At 42.5% G+C, this 20,446-nt stretch overlaps 1 protein-coding gene across 2 annotated transcripts in view; it reads right to left on the bottom strand.

Moving 5' to 3' along the window:
- KCNT2 (potassium sodium-activated channel subfamily T member 2) overlaps positions 1–20,446 on the bottom strand; it is a 2,196,588-nt gene that overhangs the window by 280,767 nt on the left and 1,895,375 nt on the right. For both annotated transcript variants that reach the window (XM_069233351.1, XM_069233350.1), the window contains exon 15: positions 12,394–12,502. In XM_069233351.1, coding sequence (XP_069089452.1) covers positions 12,394–12,502 — 109 coding nt within the window. The remainder of the gene's footprint in view (positions 1–12,393; positions 12,503–20,446) is intronic.

Here is a 20,446-nt window from a genome sequence, read left to right as displayed (position 1 = left end):
ACCCCACCCTCGTTGTAGCTGCTTAAGAGGGAGGTTGCCGACACCCCTGTATTAAAGTAAACCCTACTTTAAACTTTGACATAGTAAAACATTTAAAAGCAATATACTTACCATCAATATTTTGGTCCACGATATTATTGTAGTCTCAATATTTTGAACTCGATTAAATGGTCAGTTAACATCTTTAACTGATATTTTGGTGGAATACCTTTATTTACTTTCAGTAACCCTTGCCCGGGGATCACTGGTAGTCAACCTACACCCATCAACCTACAAGAGATTATTGTTGGCAACATTCACAGGCACAGCCACTTGGATTTACTGGTGTCTCCAATCGCAGTGCTCCCAAAGCTGAAGGAGGCTCGATTCCATTTCTATAGCTCAAATGATCGTGACTTCTACATCAAAAGAAAATGCAGCCTTCCACTCTGAGCGATGCCTGTAATTTCTTCGTTTGTATTTATAAATCATCTAATATACTGAAGAATCACGTTCAGATTTGAGAAAAATACGTTTTGTTTATTTAGAAGCACAACTCACTTCTGAATTTGTTACCCTTTCATCGGGGATTTCCCAGGTGGGCTGGAGCTGACAGGTGGCGGTTTTCCAAGGCGGAAGGCCGATCCTGACGCCTCTATCATTTCATCCAACCTCTCTGGGTCACTACAACAGACACGAGAGGCAGAAAACGAGACCGGGATAAGGAGAGAGAGACATGGCAGAGCGGGAAGGGAGCCGGTCAGTTTTTAACATTTTTGCCAGTGCTGCTTTTGTCTCCCAGTCCGGGTCTGCTCCTTTTAGCTTTATCATGCGATGTCAATAGATTTTATATATTGTAATGTTTTTCCTCATAAGAATTAGAGGCAGTCATGCAACTGAAATATATTTATTCCTGGAACCAAAGTGAGGACGGGTGAGTGCAAGGGGTGAGGTTAATTATTCATGGTGACAGGAAATGTACTCCGGACAACCCTCAGGTAATGTTTACATTTGCACCTGCACAGCACCATATACCTGCTATATCTGTAATGATACATCTGCAGTTGAGCTGCTATACTTGTACAGTAGAGTAGCTGCGCTGCAGGATTCTCGTATCTTTAATGAGGTAGAGGTAAATATTTATTGCACACCTGCAATACATTTAATGAGACGGTACCAGCGCCTTTGTTTAATACTTTGACAATTTTGTTAGGATAATAACACGTGCATTACAGTGCCCTTTCCAGGTGCCAAACCAGGTGCTCCCACAAAGATCATTGTATCATGCACACGTCCTTGGCAAGAAAGCAACTTTGTTGCACATGCACTGTAAGTTTATGCACTTGCAGGGTGAGTACCTGCAATTCTGAGGGATCTGGGGAAGGGAGCTAAATTCATGTTTCTCTGTGTAATTATCTTTATTGCAGAATAGTTGAAGAAATCCCCTAAACGGCGCCAAGCAGCCGTGATAACCTTCAAGTATGACGTAGGAAAATCCCCATCGCGAGTTCCTGTATTCAGGCGTTGCATCATTTCCCATTTAGATGTGGCTCTCAGTTAAGAATCGAAATGTTCAAAAGCATTTGTTATAAGTGGGGAGGTTCATTGCCATTCATTGAGATTCACTTGTGGTCTTCTGGGGGCTACTCACGTGTTTTTTTCTTTGCATATGAAAATAATTTCGAAACCTTCATGGTACTCAGTTTGTATAACTTAACTGTCGTCACACAGCAGCCTCTTTCGGCACATCCTTTGCTTTGCTCAAACGTCAAATATATCTTAATATCTTTCACCCCAAGCCAGCCATCTGACTTTCTAATGAGTTAGTCATGATATTCTAGTTCTTTTCAACATATCTTTTGTGTCCCGAACCAACAGTTAAATGAAACACTCACGTATAGCAAAGGTATAATGTGTTAATGTTATAATTCATCAGACACAGGCCTCACCGAAATCTGCAGAGGTTCCAAATCGCATCCCCAGCTTTTATTTAATTAATTAGTTTATTTATATAGAGCTCAACTACCATTTAAACATTATGTTACTTGTTGTACAATAGAAAATAGCACCAACCTAGGTCAGATATCTAAAATTGAGAGGCTTAGAAATCACCCAGAATTGTCCTTCGCCACATCTTTGACATAAAGACAAACCCATGATCACAATACTTAACCACAGCAGTAGCATGTCTACAAATCAATCAAGCAGAACTTACAAAGCTAACACAGTCACAAATATCCATCAAGGTGATCTTGAAAAGACAGATAGAAATTCTCTACTGTGCATGTGACCTGAGAAAATTGAGCAACACTGCAGTGCTAAGAGCGGTGGCGGCATCCTATAAGAATAGCTAGCTTGCACAATCAGGAAGGCCTGCGTAACACAAATTGCTTTTGCCAGAATGCTTGGCCTGAAATTAAAGGAACTGAATCTAAAATGGCCCTCCCTCACCAGTATAAACTTTTGCAGACTGTGTGGCTATAAAACAGACAATCATGCATCTACTATGCTGCTGTCCGGTACTGATAAATGCACAACACACTTTACTAAGACCCCTCTTTCTTCACCATGGCATAAGGTCCTGCTCTGAGGCTAGAACTTTGGTATTCACTCTAAAAGAGCCAGCAGAGCTGGCCAAGTTTGGGAAATTAATTCCGCAACTGCAAGGAAAATTAAATGAAAACTGCACATCTAACTGATTCAATTCTTAACTATTTAACAGTTATAAACTATTATCTTATTTTAAAAGTACGATGCCAGGAACACACCAAGTTCTGGCATCTTTCTCTGCACCTCTTACTTTTCTTTAATTTTAATCAGCTCCAATCTTAAGGGTCTTATCAATTAAGAATTGTCTCTATTGCTCAACTGTGGCGCACTATTCGTATTGCTAGCTGACGTCTGTAACTTGCCAGATTTGCAAAGATTTTAAGTAATCGCGCAATAAAGTTTTTGACTTGAAATCACCTTTGATAAATTACTTAACTAGGCCATCCACGCCAAACCACCATCTCCTAACTAGGTTCACAGATGTGCAGCAAATGAAAAAGTGCTGGTGAAAGAACTAACAAAACTTCCTGAATGGTGTATGATGGTAAACTAGTATTGTGTGTGCAGCTTTGGAAATCTGAACACAGCAAATGATGGTTTACAATTGAAAGCACTTGAAAGCTTCCATAAATGCTGTCACATATCCATTGCTTCTTGCACTAAGCCACTCATCCTCAATGCACTTAGTCACTCATCCTTGCACTCATGCATCACCTCATCCACCTCCGATTCATTCTTGCATTCTCTTAATTCTATACCCATAATAGAACAGAGACAAACTCACAAAGTCATAAAGGGCACGTTCAGTTATTAGTCAGACCTATTGTCTTTACTGCTCATTTGTGAAGTGCAAGGCAATGCTTCCCGAAGGGTCTGCTTGATAGTCAGTGAGTCCTGTGAGAGAGCGTTAGTAGTGTGTGAATGCAATTCAATGAGAGGTATGTGAGTGCTTCTTGTAGTGTGTGACTGCTTCGCTGATGGGAGTGCCTCTCTGCAATGTAAGACTGCTCATGTGTGAGGAGTGTAAACATTCTTCATGCAGTGGGTGAATGCTACTCTGTGAGTAGTGCAAGAGTACTTCCAGCACTGTGTGATTGCTAGCCTGTGGGAGGTGTAAGAGTGATGTCTTTATTGTACAATTGCTACAATGTGTGAGGTGTATGAATGCTTCAGGCAGTGTGACAAACACTTTGAGGGGTGTAAGAGAGCTGCTTCTAATTATGGCGTTTTGCCTTTCCACCACAAGTGTTTTAACAATTACTCTAATGTTTTAATTAAGGCTACGGCTGAAGAAAACCTAAACAATAATGAGCAATTCTTATATTTGAAAGATGACTACAGCAATCATTTCTAAGCGGTGTCCCTTCCTCGGCTTGTAAGTCATGATGATTAGCTTTCCTTAATGAGGCTGTCCAAAGACTGACGGGCATTAGGAGACCATGTGGTTCATTTATTTATTTTGAAGACTCCGTGCTCAGTGATAACCAGCATGCTGCTCCCATCCACCAAGCCTCTAATGGATTACTGTCCCCACAATTCATGTATTCAGCCACTTCAGTGTATTTCTGTCATCATGCACAAGTTATACCTCTGAACAGTCTGAGTTCTATCCCCAATATTTCATATAACTTGCTTACACTCACAATGCAGACACACTTACTTGGTTTGCAGCAAAGTTCCCTTCTTCAAAGGAGACATCCATGGTACAATGAGCTTCAATTCGAGCACCTGGTACAACACCAAGCAGAATCACTGAACTGCACAGAGTTTAGAGCCATTTATGTACAAGGTTAGTTCTTTATTTTATGTGAGGCCCTTAGGCAACAATCTAAGCATGATAAGTCCTATTAGGGCTCTATTCGCTGTCCAAATGTAATCAGCTGCCAGGCCTCACCCAGCAAACAGATACCCAACATTTAATGGAATCATCACATTCCCACAACTCCCACAATCAGCATTAATTTCTACATCATGTCCACTATACGTAAACACATCACATCACTACATCATTCCTTTTCCTTACACAGAGGATAAACCAGCTGCATACACAGACACATCACAGCACTACATCATTACTTTTCCTATCACACAGGAGAAATGACAAACCAATGCAAAAATGACCCTGAGACAACAAGACAAACAACCACATATTCAACATTTTTCACAAGCATTACACACATGCCCACAAGGACAATACATTCCACCGCACTCTCCTGCACACAAACAAAAGTGCAGCCATTCATAAAACACACTCAACACCCAGTAATGCTGGCTGGTCAAATCAACATGACCGTGTTCTGGGAGGAAGAAATAAACTTATCAGCACGAACACTTTGCCCTGTGAAAGCTTCAAAAATATCAGACAGATCAACGTCAACCAGCAGTTATGGAAGCCTCCACTATGCATAGTCCGAAACGCCTGAAAATACAACATTCAAACGATGATTAGTCTCCAGTACACACATTAATCTGCACAAACAAGACAATCACCAACGTACTCTACCCCCAGTGCCAAACACCTGTCAAGTACTTCCATTTGTACAAAAGGATATCTGGTCTCAGAGCACATAAAGGAGAAACAAAAACACAATAGAAAACAAAGACACACACTACCTCACAGTAATGTACTGTCTCCAGTAACACGCACGTGTCAAAACCTCTCATTTACATACTGTGATGACTGATCCCACAGCACACTGAAGTGGAACTTATGGCTTCCTGCACAACACAAGGAGTGCTACATTTCCCCACGTCTCCTCTTACAACAAGATATTACTCCTCACCAGTTTTGCACACCACGGGGTATTCTCCCATGGATCCTCATGCAACAATGTGCTGCACTTTCCCAATTTCAGACATGCAACCTCATGCAACAAGGAACTACTTGTCCCCAATTTCGCAAACCACAGGATATTACCCAATGCATCCTCATTCAGCAGGCTACTTCTCTTCTCCACTTTGCCCACCAGTTTGTACAACACTCTTCGATGTTCCCTCTCTTGCAAAGGAACTACACCCACCCAATTTTGACACACTGGCAACTAGGGTACGTCTGTTACCCCGGTGCATACCAACCCCAGGGGCCGTTCAAGTTGGTAACACCATACAATTTTTTTTAAAATAAGGTAATCCCCTTCCTTGTCTTTGCACCCAAAAATCCACATACTCAGTACATGAATCCACAACAGACAGTTGGGAGCTAAATACAATTTCCCTGTGCTGTCACACAGACCTTACATCTAATTCATGACATATCAAACAGCGTAAGACCAACCCTAGAACAGAGGTTACTTTCAACCTTTCTGAAACTATCTTGCAGTTGAAGAAATGCTCCAATACTGCAGAACAAACAACCATGTAAAACACATTTCCCAAAAATGTTACATGTCCAAAAACTGCAAAGATAAACAGGCACGTCAACTAAAAACATAACATTAGAAATAATTGCCTCACACTTTAGCATAAATACCCCTGTGCAGGCTTGTTAATTTCATACCAAATCTTAAACCACGAGAAAGACAATACAAATCTATGTTTCTATCACTGGTTACATTGATTCGACTCTACTGCACTAAGAGACAAAGAGGCACAAGAATAACATTACCAACACAATGACTGTATTTCATTATGTGACACCACTGTTCTTATCCTTCATACCTAGAACTTATATTGAACTTGACACATGCTTGAGTAATTACTTATCAGTGTGCAGAGCTTGAACATAAACCACATTTACCACCCGTCTAACAGGCAGAGCAAGAACACCAAGAGAGCCTTCCTTATGGTCACAAAAATATACACATCTGTTTTCTTCTGCTATTCACCCACATGTGCACTCACCACTGCTGTATTTCTGAATATCAGTCAACATCTATATCTTTCATGAGAAGCTCAATACGTCTGCTAACTGTTCACCAAATTACATGCTTGCTGTTTCTTCTTTCCGTCTCATACTATATAGATTTTAGGCTTTGGGCTCTTCAATGAAATGTATCATTGCATTTTTAATTCCAGCATCCTTGTTCTCTGCTCCTGGTATTGCTCACCTGCCTCATTGAGCTCCTCCTTCCCATAAGCCATGCTGGCACCATCTGCTGGTGAATTTGAAGGTTGACGCCTCCAGAGTATCTCTTCCTGATCACTGTACCTCTATCCCTCGAAACGCCTCCTCCTCCATCAAGACAAACTTCCAGCAGTAGCCAGAGTCCTGCTGCACCTCCATTCAGTTTTTTGAACAACTTTCTCACCAAAATGTTGTAACTGTGGCTACGGCCTTCGTACTAGAGTCTGGAGCTATTCAAGGAGGACGTAAATTCTTTATTTTATATTATGCCCTTAGGTGACAGCTGCATTCTGATAGGTTGTTAGAGCTCCGTCCTCCCTCCAACTCCAATCAGTTACCAGGCTTCACCCAGCACAAGGACATCCAACATCCTGTGAATCACACTCACACTCGGCATGCCAATCCATTCCACGCATACACAGGAACATCATGTCTCTACACATCCATTTATCAGAGTATCACACTTGTCTTTAGAGAAACATCGCAATGACTTTGCAGTTTGTTTTCTGCAGCACACACTTCACACTGGGCCTGTAGACTGCCTCATCATTAAATTTGAGCACAACAATCATCTTAGGAGTAGGGAACCTGCAGCTCGTCATGCTTTATTGTAATGGCTCTGCTCCTGGCATGATGCACTCTTATTGTTATCTCTGCATTATGTAGCACTGCATCATTTGAAGCATGCAGAATCACGAAAGGGAGCCCTGGGAGATGGCCAGTGGAAGGCTGGGTTCTTCAAGGGCAATGGGCAATAACAATGCACCTATCGCAGTTCATGTGAAAGTGCAGGAAATGGTTTGATGAGTTGTGAGTTCCAGGGCATTCAGGGGTTATTATGCTCCAGTTGCTCTTACTATTAAACCAAGATGGAGCACCAAGTACACCTCTTTAGAACTCTGAGTGAGGAAACCAAGCAATTCTATGGGAGGTATTATGTGTTAGAAATTCATAATCATGCAAGACACACAATAACACTTAATGAACCAATGTCCGGCCAGTGCTTTGAATTTTAAAAATAAAAGTTAGTCAAAGTATGTGCCAAGCTAAAGATCTCTATAAGATGGTTCCTCAATTCCAAACACTGTACAGCCATTCACATAGTATCTATCAAGCAGTTCCCGATGTAAAACTCCTTCCTATTATGTTTGTTAGAGAGTTTATAAATTAAAATTCACTTTCTTGTTTTTGTCAGAAAGATTACAATACATCAGTACTGTTTTTGTCATTGGGCTACACAACACAAAGTTTGTTCCTAACGTATTTGGCACTTGCCTGCATTAATAACATCTCAATTTTTTATGAGCATTTGAACTACTTCATATTGGCGCATACATAACTGCTGCCCAATCAAATGTCTGTAAAGAAGAAGGCCAATAAAGCAGAGGAGCTAAAACCCTATGGATCTGTACATGCTAGTAGCATTTGAACATCAGGGTAATGAGGCAAAATAGTACAATACCTACTCTGGGAGATGGTATGCGTTAGAAATACAGAACCCTCTGAATCATGCTTATTAGGATCCAGGATGGAATGTTAGGAGCTGGGCAGCCAATCAAGTGTATAACTATTGCAACAGCAGTGGTGGTTGGCATGTAGGCAGAGTGGGTGGGGCGGGGCAAATGTGGTGTTAGTGTGTGCGTGCATACATGCAAGGTGAGTGATGTGTGTAAATAAAAAGAAAAAAATACTTACCTTACTTGCTGCATGACCTACGACGCCCTCCTCGCTCCGGTCTCCTTGGGCTCCAACAAATTCCCTTAAGCAATCATGGTGATGCTTTCATGCTGGTAACCAGCATGAAAGAAGTGTCAGGATTGGAGGGAGTGTCCACCCTCTGTGCTCTTAAGAGCACTGGAAATGTGCTTTTCGTAACCCATCTGTCTTAAAACAGCTGGATTAGAGAAGTTTAAAGTGTGCATGTCTGGCTGGCCATCGCAAGACAGGGGGCCAAAAGGATATGCACTCTTTTAGAGTGTGCACAGCTCACTGCTGCCACTTAGGAGCAGTGGCCCTGTTCCTTCCAGGCACTATTCAGGACAGGAGGGTGGAAAATAAAATGGTACTAAATTAACTTTATTACCATTCTATTTTTCATCCCTGGGGGGTTTTTAGGCAGAGGGGAGATGCTCATCTGCCCTAAAGGAGGAACCGCCGCTGTGCAACAGGCCAGCAAAGGGAACATTCTGCCATCCCTCCAGTTTGCTGTGGACGCTGGCAGCACTGCACCGCGCAGGAACTCTCTCTGACCTGAAGAAAGAGGAAAAAGCAGCTCCATCTGCACTTCCTCTGCCTCTCAGGTGCTGAGACAACTGTCTTAGCTCCCCTCTTTGGTAGCGCTGAGAGGGAACCCCAATCAGCCAAAAAAAGTTAAAATACATAAATAAATGTGGTCAAGTTGAAATTAACACTGAGGCGCTCCCGAATAGCTCTGTTTTTGTAATGTGGCAATGGGGCCATTTGCTTTTCACTCTTATGGGACAATGTAACATCGTCAAGAAAGTGGTACTTCGTAAGGTTTTTTAAAATTAATTTCAGGCCACCCCTTCTTTCTTCAGAGGCCTCAATTCAGCCATTTTTATATACGGCTGCTACAAGGAGCCAAGTTAATTTAAATGAGTGCTGTGTGGGACTCTGAGCTCCTTACGTAACATTTTGCAGGACTGGAGAAATGTATTAGAAACCTCAGATTATGCTTTATACAGCTGTGTGGGAAATGTCATTACATCCCAAAATTGTTCATTGTTCAGGATGGCCAAAAAATCTGCAGAAAACCATATATTTATATTTTTATATATGTATATATATGTATATGTGCTTTTTTGCAGATTGTTTGGCCATCCTGAACAATGAACAATTTATTTTATTTATTTTATATATATATATATATATATATATATATATATATATATATATATATATATATATATATATATATATATATGAAAACAAATCCCTTTAAGGGTTAGAGTGATGCATAAATTATGCAAAAAGGAAGAGAGAAATCTGGGTAGTTCCCAAGTTTAGGTGGAGAGCAGCTCTAGTAAGGAGCACCCTGCAACACCAGCGACACTCTAAATTTGCTCATCTCAAAGGTCTGTTTATCTAGCAAAGTTTTTAAGCAAAGAATCAGCACAGTGCTATCCAAGTCGAGCTAAATAGTGACAAAGTATTTTCCCATTTGTACAGTACAGTACACTCTGGAAGTGGTGGTCGGACGTCTGACAAGGAGTAAACACAATGAAAGTAGAGGGCCTTGTCTACTTTCCCAACAGTGAGTGGATGCTTCATCCTCCAGTGCCACTAAGGACCATAAGACCTATGTGATTGGTTTCAAGGACGACGAGGTCTGCTTTCAAAAGCTAGCTCCTGCGGGGGACTGACAACAACGTTCTGCAAGGCTAGACTTTGAAAATTGAACAGTCATGTGGAACCATCACATTTAAAAGTAAACCAGAGAAGTATTTATGCACAGTAAAGAGAAGGGGACATACAAAAGGGCTGGTTTACAGCTGCATGCAAGGATTTATAGCTACCCATGGATCTATTTCCATCTTCAAACCAGGGGCCATATTAAAGTTTGGGTACACTGGTACACTCTCCCTATTTGTGCACCTTATCACTTATAATGAGCTATCCCCAGGACAGACATAAACTTGCACCTGTTGTGGAGGTAGCGCATTGGCTGTTTGAAGGAGCCAGTTTGTTGTGCACTTCGAAGTTGCATCCGACCTGCTTTAGAAAGGGGAATAGAGCTCCCCTTGAGGGTGGGTGAAAGTGTATGACTGAACCTGCTAGAAGGGGTATGTTTAGAGGTCCATGGGACCCTTTCCCCACCTTCAGGGGCCATTCTCGGTTAGCTCACTGAATTTTCTCCATGCTTTATAGTGTAATGTCAGTGCCCCTCCTGACCGTCTGTTTTCCTCTGCGTCCACATGGATAACATGGTGTTTGTGCAGAGGCAAATGATTTCCCTCATTTGGATGGGGTCATGCTCTCTTCCAATCGAGGAAATGCCTACTTAGGGTTACACTAACTCTGTATGGGCTTCAGCTCAATCTGTATTATAGAAGGAGCTTTGCAAGTATCGTTGGACTTCTGCAAATACCGCGGGGGTGCAGCACATGCCTGTTGCACCCCTGAGGCACTTTGTGTAATACAAGCCCACGTGCTTAATTCTTCCAGCTCAATTCAATACAAACCAAAAGTTGCCCCCAAAACGTAACTTAATAAACTAGGGAACAACTATGCAAATCATTTAATGTGTTTGTCTACGCTGCCCAATGGTATAATATGCATTTGAGTAAACATAAATATAATTTATGTTTTTCAGCCAAATGCTTCTTCTTTTAACAAGGCTGTCTGCTACTGAATACAGCTTAACCATAATTTCCTTCAAAAACTCAAACAACTTGTAGTGTGTAGATGTATGAGTTCATAACGCCAGAGTAAAACAGAGAAAATGTGTGTCAAAATCTGTAAGACTTTAGCAAATTTATCTCATGTGACATCAAACTTTTGTCTATAGTCCGTCAGGATTAGATTTGCATGCTCATTTAAACCATGTCTGCAAACGAGAATGAATTAGAAATGAATGGTGCCACCGGCTAAACAATCCTATGTCCAGCTGAGCTGGGTACAAATATATTATGCCTGACACAACCCTGTCAATGATAAAATACATAGAGTAGATAACTCACTGGATTAACGTGATCGAGAAATACCATTAAAACCATTCATCAAAATCCCAATTTCCTGAACAATTGTTATGATCGTGCAGAAATTCTTTTGGGTCTGCTGCAGGACGTCCGAGTCAGGGAGAACCGGAGAATCCCCTCTCTAAAAAACAGTAACAGTTGTCTCTTTCTAATCTCTATATTTGCTACTCAGCAGTAAACGCAATGCTCTGTTCTATCAACAATTTGACACCCTTGGACAGAGCTTTATCCAGCTCTTTCCGCTCGTTCTCGGTTCCTCTTGTAGCCAGAATCACCTACTTTGGCTCCTATTCGAATATCAGCCTTCCTCATACAGACCAGTTCTGCATCTTCTGACCTGTTATTAACAATTACATCTGCCTATCAGTCAATGTTTTAGCACTGCCTTAGAGTCAGCATTAAGGTAGATGTTGGTTCAATCTCCTGATCCCTTCTAGCCATGCTGCTATCACTGCAGAGCTCAGCTATGACTGCGCTGCTCCACTTCGGTGACCTCCACCACAGAAGTCAAATAACATGCTACATTTGTGCAAGATGGTGAATGTTACAGACATGCAGAAGCCACGAAGTTCAATAATCTAGCGCGAATGAGATACCACCTACATAATAGCCATTTCCCATCTGCCTTACTGACAAGGCACCTTGCTGAAAGCTACTGAACATGGTGCAGTGACTTTTAAGAAGCTTTCCTGAAATTGGTAAATTATACATCAAAGGTGCAATTACTTAAACAAATGCAAAATCATTCCCTTCTAATGTCAGTGGCATTATATTGTGAGATTTGATGTTCAAAAAGAGTGATCCTTGACAATATTTTCCTTGTTTTACTATATAAGTGATGCGATGAAGGTGTATGCATATCAAACACTGCTGACCAATTTAAAGAAGAAATAAACACATTATACATTATGTAGTTAGCGAGGTCTTTGCAAGTGGGAGTCAATTAAAACTATGTGACTTCTGCATTACAAAGATGTTGAAAATATCAAGACCACCTAGCGGTGAACATTTGAGCTGCTCCCACAGTGACACACTCCTCCAAAAGCTATAGCTTTAATAAAAAAAGAATGGTCAAACACCTACTGTCCTCTTGATGTATGGACCAGAAGGGTGATGAGTGTAGAAGTTGCAGGACATATGCAGTTTAAGGCAAGCATGGCATACTTGAACTCCTCCTCGCACACAACATGATCTACATAAAAACACAAACCAAATAGTATTAAATGGATTAATTATAAACATTTCATCATTTAAATTGTATTTTACCTGAGCAATGTGTATTTAAGGTCAATTTCTTTGGAAGTATATAGTCGATCAATAGAAACACTTTTTTTTATATCTCTAAAGACTGAAAAGGCAAACGTGCTTTTATTACCATAAAATGAAATAATCAAAAGAAATTCGTGTTCTGGGCCTCTCTGAATCATTGCAAAAGGTAATTGCTAGGGAGTTTTAAAGTAGACAGGCAACAATGGGGAAATGTCTACCCCATATTTTAGGTCTCGTCCAGAGAAAGTGTTAGCTGCCTGCCAGGGTTCATGTCATGCAACAATTACTGGGCTTTGGTTCATCCTTCTCTATCCATTACTTGTCGGAAGTGTCAATCATATTTTACACCAACAAATACTACAGCCATTTGGTGCTGGAACAGTCAGTCATGCTTCCAACATCCAAGCATTCCATTACACTATCAGATGTATGAATCTGAAAAAAGAAGCATCTCATGGCAAAGGAATCTGTCTCCAAAGCTGTCACTCACTGTACACAGCCCCTCCATGGTAATGAAAACAGGTTTTAGTTATATGATTCAGCCCTCATTTCTCTATGTTTGCAATAGCATTGCAGCCTCATAGATCCTTGGAACTGACGCTGCACGATGCATCTCCAACCTGGACCTCGCATCGCCTTGGTGCATCCTTGATGGAGGATCTCACAACATTTCACAACCAGGATTTAAGATACTCTTGTTCAGCTGACATGGCTGGGACCCTGTACGTGGCCCGCACTCCTTATCAGTCAGCCTGAACTTGTGATTTTGTCCTGGGGAAGAACAACCAGGTACCAAGAGATGGCGCTTTGTGCTTTTAGGTGCTATTTTCATGGACATCTTTAAACCTACATATCTCTGATTAGATTTTTGTCATTTTGTCTTTAATGAAATCTACTCTATTTTTCTAATTTGGTATGGGAGCCTTCTTGTGTGGTCTTTTCATCTTAAGGCTGTTTGAAGTGTTGCACACGTTGCCTCTGAGTTAAGCCTGACTGCTCTGTGCCAAGATACCTGAGTGTTGAGCACAGGTTAATTTAGGGGTTGCTTGTGACTGCACCCTAACAGGGATTGTGGTTGCTGCTTGAGTAGGATTCCTCCACAACCAGTAACCCAATTTCTTACAGTGGTGTTAAGCGGTGAGGACCTGGACTTGTTTTTTGTGCAGTGCCACACAGTAGATTTGTGTTCTACTATCACCACAGACAAATTTAAGACCATTTTGAGTTTTCAAATTCTCCTTGATTTACTCTTTTTGCTTTTTTCAAATCCACTCTCACTGCCACTGCACTATCTGAGAACATACCAGCAGTGGTGGAGTTTGAGCTGTCCAGCCTGGGAAGTTACACTGTGGTTGAGCTCAAACAGAAAGGAGACTGCAAATGAAGAATGACACTAAGACTTTGAAGCTTCAGAAAGCTCTGGTGCCCTGGATGAGAGACCATCAATTACTGACAGCAACCAAGGATGGGAATGGGGAGGATGATGTGGAGGAGCCAGATCAGGACCTGCATTTCAACCCTGAAATAATGCCCTCAGGAGATGGGTAATGACTCATTTTCTAAGGTGAAAGACCCTGACAAAGCACGAAGCAGTGAAGGCAAAGAGGGAGCCAGGCTATAAATGATCAAACTTAAAAAGGAGGAGAAGCTGGTACTGGAGGAGAAAAGATTGGCTCATGAGAGGAGCCTCAGAGAGCTGGACCTTAAAGCCAAACAAGCAAAGTCTAGCAGCAATGGTGGCAGCATACTTACAGTGTCTGAAGGAGACAAGAAAGTGTGCATCCCTAAAGGTCCCTACTATGTGGAAGCAGATGACATTGACAAGTGGCTTGCTGCATATGCAGTCGCTCTAAAGGTATACAAGAGTTCAAAGTAGTACTTGGTGGGGCTAGCTTGTGAAGACATATGCCTCTAGTGGGAAGGAGCACCCTGCTCACACTAGAGGTAGAGGAGCAGGCAATACATGCCCTCCAGAAAGCCATACTTGTCACCAAATTTGGACTCACCCCTGAGAAATATCAAATTAGGTTCAGGGATAGTAAATAGATGGAGAACTAGTCTTGGGTAGATTTTCTTGATTATCCAAGTATGCAGTGAATGGCTGGCTGAGGGGCAGCAAAGTTAGGGCTTATGATGGGCTGTACAACCATTTTCTGAGGGAGCACATGCTTAATACATGTTTTACAGAGCTGTGCCAGCACCTAGTGGACATCAAGCTGACTGACTCCAGGAAGCTCGTTGAGGGTGCGGACCTTTGGGTCAGTACCAGAGTGTCCAAGAAGGTACCTGGTAATGACCTCCAAGAAGTGTGGTTCAGGTTCCCCCCAGCAGAGTTGGGGGGAAGTTAAAGATGACCCAGGCAAGTCACAGAGTAAGGCGGAGGAAAGGGTTCCCAAGCTGCTTCTGAGAAACAGGGAGGATGTGGTCCAGGGCACTCCATTTCTGACTCAGCTGCTTTGACTAGTTTGAGCGTTCCCAGTTAGAACACACGCTTTGGGACTGTGTCTGTCTAAAGAGCCCACCCAAGGGTGGGACTTCCATAGGGGTGGCTAATTTGGCATTACGGGAACGTTGTCCTTAGGGGCAGGTCATAAATCATGCAATGATCTCCATTAGCTATTAGACAGACTTAGAGGGTGAGCTTGTGATTTATAAAGGTGGGAGTCGTCACTTTCGCCAGGTGAAAGTGAATGAGTTCACTGTCATTGTTCTGAGGGACACACGAGCTAGCTAAACCATGACAATGGGAAGGCTAGTATCTCCAGAGCAGTACACCCACCAGGTGTGTAGGTTAACTTGAGCCCATGGTGGGACTTTTTCATCCCTGGAGTGAGGTGGGGAGGTGACCCAGAGGAGGGTCAAAGTTGGTTCCCATATGCCCATAGTCTGCAATCTGGGGAATGAGTTACCACTGGTACCAGGAAAGCTAGGAGGTGCAGTTCAGTTTTCTGGGGGTACCACTCCACATTGAAGGGTATGGGAGCACCGATGGTGGGGCAGTGGGACGAAAAACTCCTCCCTGTCACCTGTTCAGCCTTAGGGCACAGACCCTGGGCTGAAAAGCCAATCTCAGGATACCACACCTGAACTAGTGGGATGTAGAGGGGATGTAGAGTGCCTAACACCTGGGGCTGTTGCCTCCCACCCCCAGTCTGAGAAACCTCAGTGGTAAGATAACCCTCCAGAGCTCACAAGGAACTCCTTGCAGCCCCAAGGCTGGAAGAGAGGTCTACACAATGTCCTCGTTTGAAGTTTCTACCTGGCAGTGGATGGTCTGGTGCCTGGCTCTTGACACTGACAGCTATCAGTAACCTCTGTTGGTTGATGTCCTTATGGATAGAGGTCCCTTGGGTTGGGCACAGGCATCTGATCCAAGGGGTGGAATGGGCCACCACACCTTATTGGTCATAGTGATACAGTCTGCCTATTGTGATGCATCTGTCAACATGTTAAGGTTAGATGCTCCACAGATATATGAGGAGAAGGGTTCCCCATTGACCAGTCCAGTGGCTCAGGAGAGTGTAAACAGAAGGATCCAATTATGTTCAGAGAGGCATAGAACTTACAAGTTCACCTGCATAACAGGGTCTTAGTCCATGTTCTATCACCGAAGCAGAGAAGCCCATTAAAGGTACTGATTAGTCTTTCCTAGCTTTTTGCAAGAGGTAAGGTTGTGTTCAAGTTGGACCTTTCTGCATTTTGACCTGGCAAAATAACCCATTGGAAGGCCCAAACCTTCCTGTTTAATGCATATAAGTAACCTCTAGGATAGGCCCTGAACAGCCCAGTGGGCAGGGTGCAGAATTTTTAAAAAGTTGGACATGTACTTTTAAGTTTTACATGTCCTAGTAGTGAACATTTCTTAAACTTGTTTTTGAGTACTACAAGGTCTGTCTCTACCACAGGATAAAAAATGGGCTACTTTATTACATTTAATAAAGATAACTTTCAATGGTAACAGGTAGGGCTGTAGAGATTGGTGTCTATGGAATTGTAATTAAAAACGCTATTCAGTGGTAAAGTAGGATATTTGATCACAATTCTCACAATGCCCCTTTTAGTAAGTTGCCATTTTTCTGTTCCGATCATCTGGTGTCTGCTACCTGTATCCTGAATCACATGACTAAGTGAGGTTGGCAGTTGGTCTTTCTGTATTTCCTCCCAAAAATGAGACAAAAGGAAGCTAGATATTGGCAGGGTGAACCACTCTGAGTTAATGAAGAGTAGGGACTGTCTCCTACCACACATGCACATCAAAAAGGCCCTGCGTGCGCACTCGCACAAAGGGTTTGACACTAGTCTATTGTGACCCCAGACAATCTGGGGCCAGAGTAGGGAGGCATGAAATTTAAAGCACCTTTGGGGGATTGAATCCTCTGGAAGTTTCTCCTACTTCAAAGTGGGCACCAGGTATAAATATTAGACCTTGGGCCACAATTATTCAGTGCACTTCTGGGCCTGTAGAAGACTCTACCAGGAAGAAGAACTGCTGTGCTGCTGAAAGGACTGCCACTCAGCTGGACCTCTTCCCTGAAGGACTGCTGCCTTCTATTTAGAACTGCTGCCTGCTGCCCTCTTCCCTGGATGAGAAGGACTGGCCCTGAAACATGTGCCCAGGACCACCACAGTGACATCAAGGTCTAGTCTCTTGTAACCAGCTCCAGGACTCTACAACTGAGTTCTACCCTGCCAAGAGGTGCCACACCTGTCCTAGGCCCTTGGAAGTGGGCCTGAATGTGATCTGCCACCCCACCTGTGGATTTAGCAGAACTGACTAATCTCCTCTGCTGTGCAGTGCAACCCCGAGCACAACTGACACATTGCCTCTGCGTCATGGGTTCTTCCAGCACAAGGACTTTGAATCAACCTTGCAGCCTGCAATCTCATCTGAACCGATGCTGTGCAATGCAACCCCGACACAGGCCCTTGCATCCCCGATGCCGGCTCTTCAATCGCAAGCCCCACAGTCTCTTCAGAACCAGCCGGTGCATGGCACATCCTCAATGCAGGAATATCCATTGCAAGCTCCCCTCATTGACAGCCTCCTCGATGATAATGCAGAGCCTCACATCAAACCTTTGTACCTCTTCAGAACGGACACTGTGCAATTCATCTCTGACCCAGGCCTCACATCGCCTTGGCTGTGCAACACATCCTTGGCCTGGGACCTTGCAATGCTCTGCAACCAGTATTTAAGGTACTCTTGTTCAGCTGGCCTAACTGGGTCCCTGTAGCTGGCCCCCACTCCATTGCGGTCAGACTGAATTGGTACCTTACTCCCAGTATAGTAGGACCAAATATCCACAGTTGACACTTTGTGCTTTTTGGCGCTATTTTCACTGAAATCTTTAAACCTGCAAATCTCTGGTTCTTCTGATTGTATTTTTGTTGTTTTGTTCTTTGTTTATGTAATAAAATCTACCCTAGTTTTCTAATTTGGTGTGGAAATCCTTCTTGTGTGTTTTCACATTTTCACGGTTTAAAGTGTTGCACAAATACTTTACATATTGCCTCTGAGGTAAGCCTGACTGCTTTGTGCCAAGCAACCCGATGGTTGAGCACAGGTTAATGTAGAGTTTGCTGGTGGCTTCACCTTGACAAGGATTGTGGCTGCTGGGTGAGTAGGGTTTTCCCTCCTCAATCAGTAACCCAATTTCTTACAAAGGCTCTTATACTCAGAAACGTGGCACAACCAGCAGGCTCTTCCTTAGAGGAAGGTGAATGTGGTTCATTTAAAGCAACCAAATCACCACTTTAAGAAATAAAGATAAAGAAATTCACAATTTAAAAATCAATTTCATAGGACAAAAAACAATTTCTTGTTTAAAATAATGCAAACTTCAGCAGATCTTCTGCAATGATCAGGCGATATCTAAACAACTGACTGGCAATGGATTTGCATATTGATCAGTCCATTGCAGTGAACAATTAAATATCTGCTGCACTTGTTGTTCTTCAAAAAAATAGTGATTACGGGTAGCACTGAATACTTTTCTGGTACTTTTATGAACGAAGCTAGGCCCCACAGTTCAAGTAAAAAAATGAAAAATATCTTTCAATACCCTATTTTTCTCACAATAGGAAAATGGCCATGTTTCAAAATAGATTCAAAAATAAATGTTCCAACTATTCAAACATGTAGCAAACGTTCTGTATCCTCTGTAGTGGCGTTCACTGTTCTTCAGGAACTAATACTTAGATAACTGGCCAGGTGTTCAAGTGGGATAGAAGACTTTTTCACATCAGCAAAAGGATCTCAGTAAAAAAGTCCAGCTCCAACTGTTACTATAAAAAATGATCCCTTTCTGTTTGGTAGCAGCATTCACAGTCAATTGCTTCCAGGGAGAGGGCACCCCCCATCAAATCTCTTGCTGCAGGAGAGATGTCCACAGATCAGTGATGAGATGTAGCCTGTACAGCAACGTGTGCTTATCGCCTTATTAAGTCTGCGCTCCCATACTGCCTTAACTTCTTTGATCTTTGCTTGCCATACTTATTTATTCCAACTCTTGACTCCTATTCAATGCTCCATATCTCCCTCTTTATATTACTTTCTCCCCCCTCATCTCCAGTCACTCCTTTCACTTTTCCTTCTTTCTGTCTTTCTCCCTGACAGTCTTCCTAGATTGAGCTCATTTATCAATGCCTCCTTTCCTCTTCTCTCTTGGGTCCTTTCCTTCTTACCTCCACTAAAATCTAGTGCTTAATCTGAGCCTGTGGTTTCCAGTGCAGGGCACCAGCACTTATCTTTTGGGCCGGCACTTATTTTCTGCATCATGGATTTACTGGCAGCAAAAGAGTAACAAAGGGAGAAAGTAGAAAGCTGCAAAGGATTATAGAGGCCCGAGATGGCTTCAGAATTACCCTGCCTCAGTAATCTGTGCTCCCACATTCAATTGCATCAGCCGCATGTTTCAGGGGAGAGCTTTGGGCACAGACACCTTTTAATTTACAAATGAAGCACTACTAAAATCCCTTGCTTTTTCCTTTATATTCCTTCTTTCTTTTTTATCTTACCTCCTCTATCCCTTTGCTGCTTCATCAAATTCTCCAGCGGTACTGAGCACACCACGCCTGTTCGAGTAGCAAAGTATGGACTCGTAAAAAAGTGGAAAAATGCTGAGCTTTCTCTTTTCCCACTCCTTTGTCTCACATGGTTGAATAGCGTATGTCTTCCTCTTTCCCTCCGTCTGTCCTTCACTCTCTATGTTTCCTTCTCACATTTCAAAACAACCTTTCTCCTTCTACCTTTATTTACTAGTCTGTCCCTTTTTTTGTTATATGTCTCTCTCTTCATTTCTTACAGTTCTTCTCTTCCCTGAGCACTGCCCTCTTTTCCCACAGTTATTTCTAATATGGGGACAGATGTATCAAAACAGTGCTTTGCAATTCCCTAGTAGCAAATTTTTGTCATTCTCTATTCGGAAATCGCAAACTGCGATGTATTACAATGTGCTTAACACTGTTAGCGATTCCTAGTGGGTCGCAAATGGACCTGCCTCATCAATATTCATGAGGCAGGTCGCAATGTGCCACCCATTGTGAATTGCTAAAGTCAGCAGACCACCATGCCTTAGATTACTTTTTTAATAAAGCATTTTCTATTTGTAATGCAGCCCTGTTTTCCTTAAAGGAAAACAGAATGCAATGCAAAATGAAAACTGGAAGGTTTTTGCCTGCTCTTAAAAAATGTTTGCAACCCTGATCCCAAAGGGGAAGGTGTCCTTTGACAAATGGGTTACCACCAACTTGAAGTTGGTAGTAACTGCAATTGTTTTGTGACTGCATTCCCGGATGCAAAACAATCATACATGGCCCTGCTACTCCCTCTTAAGAAGGTCCCTTCCTAATAACGAGTCGCAATCAC

This window comes from Pleurodeles waltl, chromosome 4_2, assembly GCF_031143425.1.
Source record: "Pleurodeles waltl isolate 20211129_DDA chromosome 4_2, aPleWal1.hap1.20221129, whole genome shotgun sequence".
NCBI classification, from domain to species: Eukaryota; Metazoa; Chordata; class Amphibia; order Caudata; family Salamandridae; genus Pleurodeles; species Pleurodeles waltl.
This window is presented reverse-complemented; position numbering and strand designations above follow the sequence as displayed.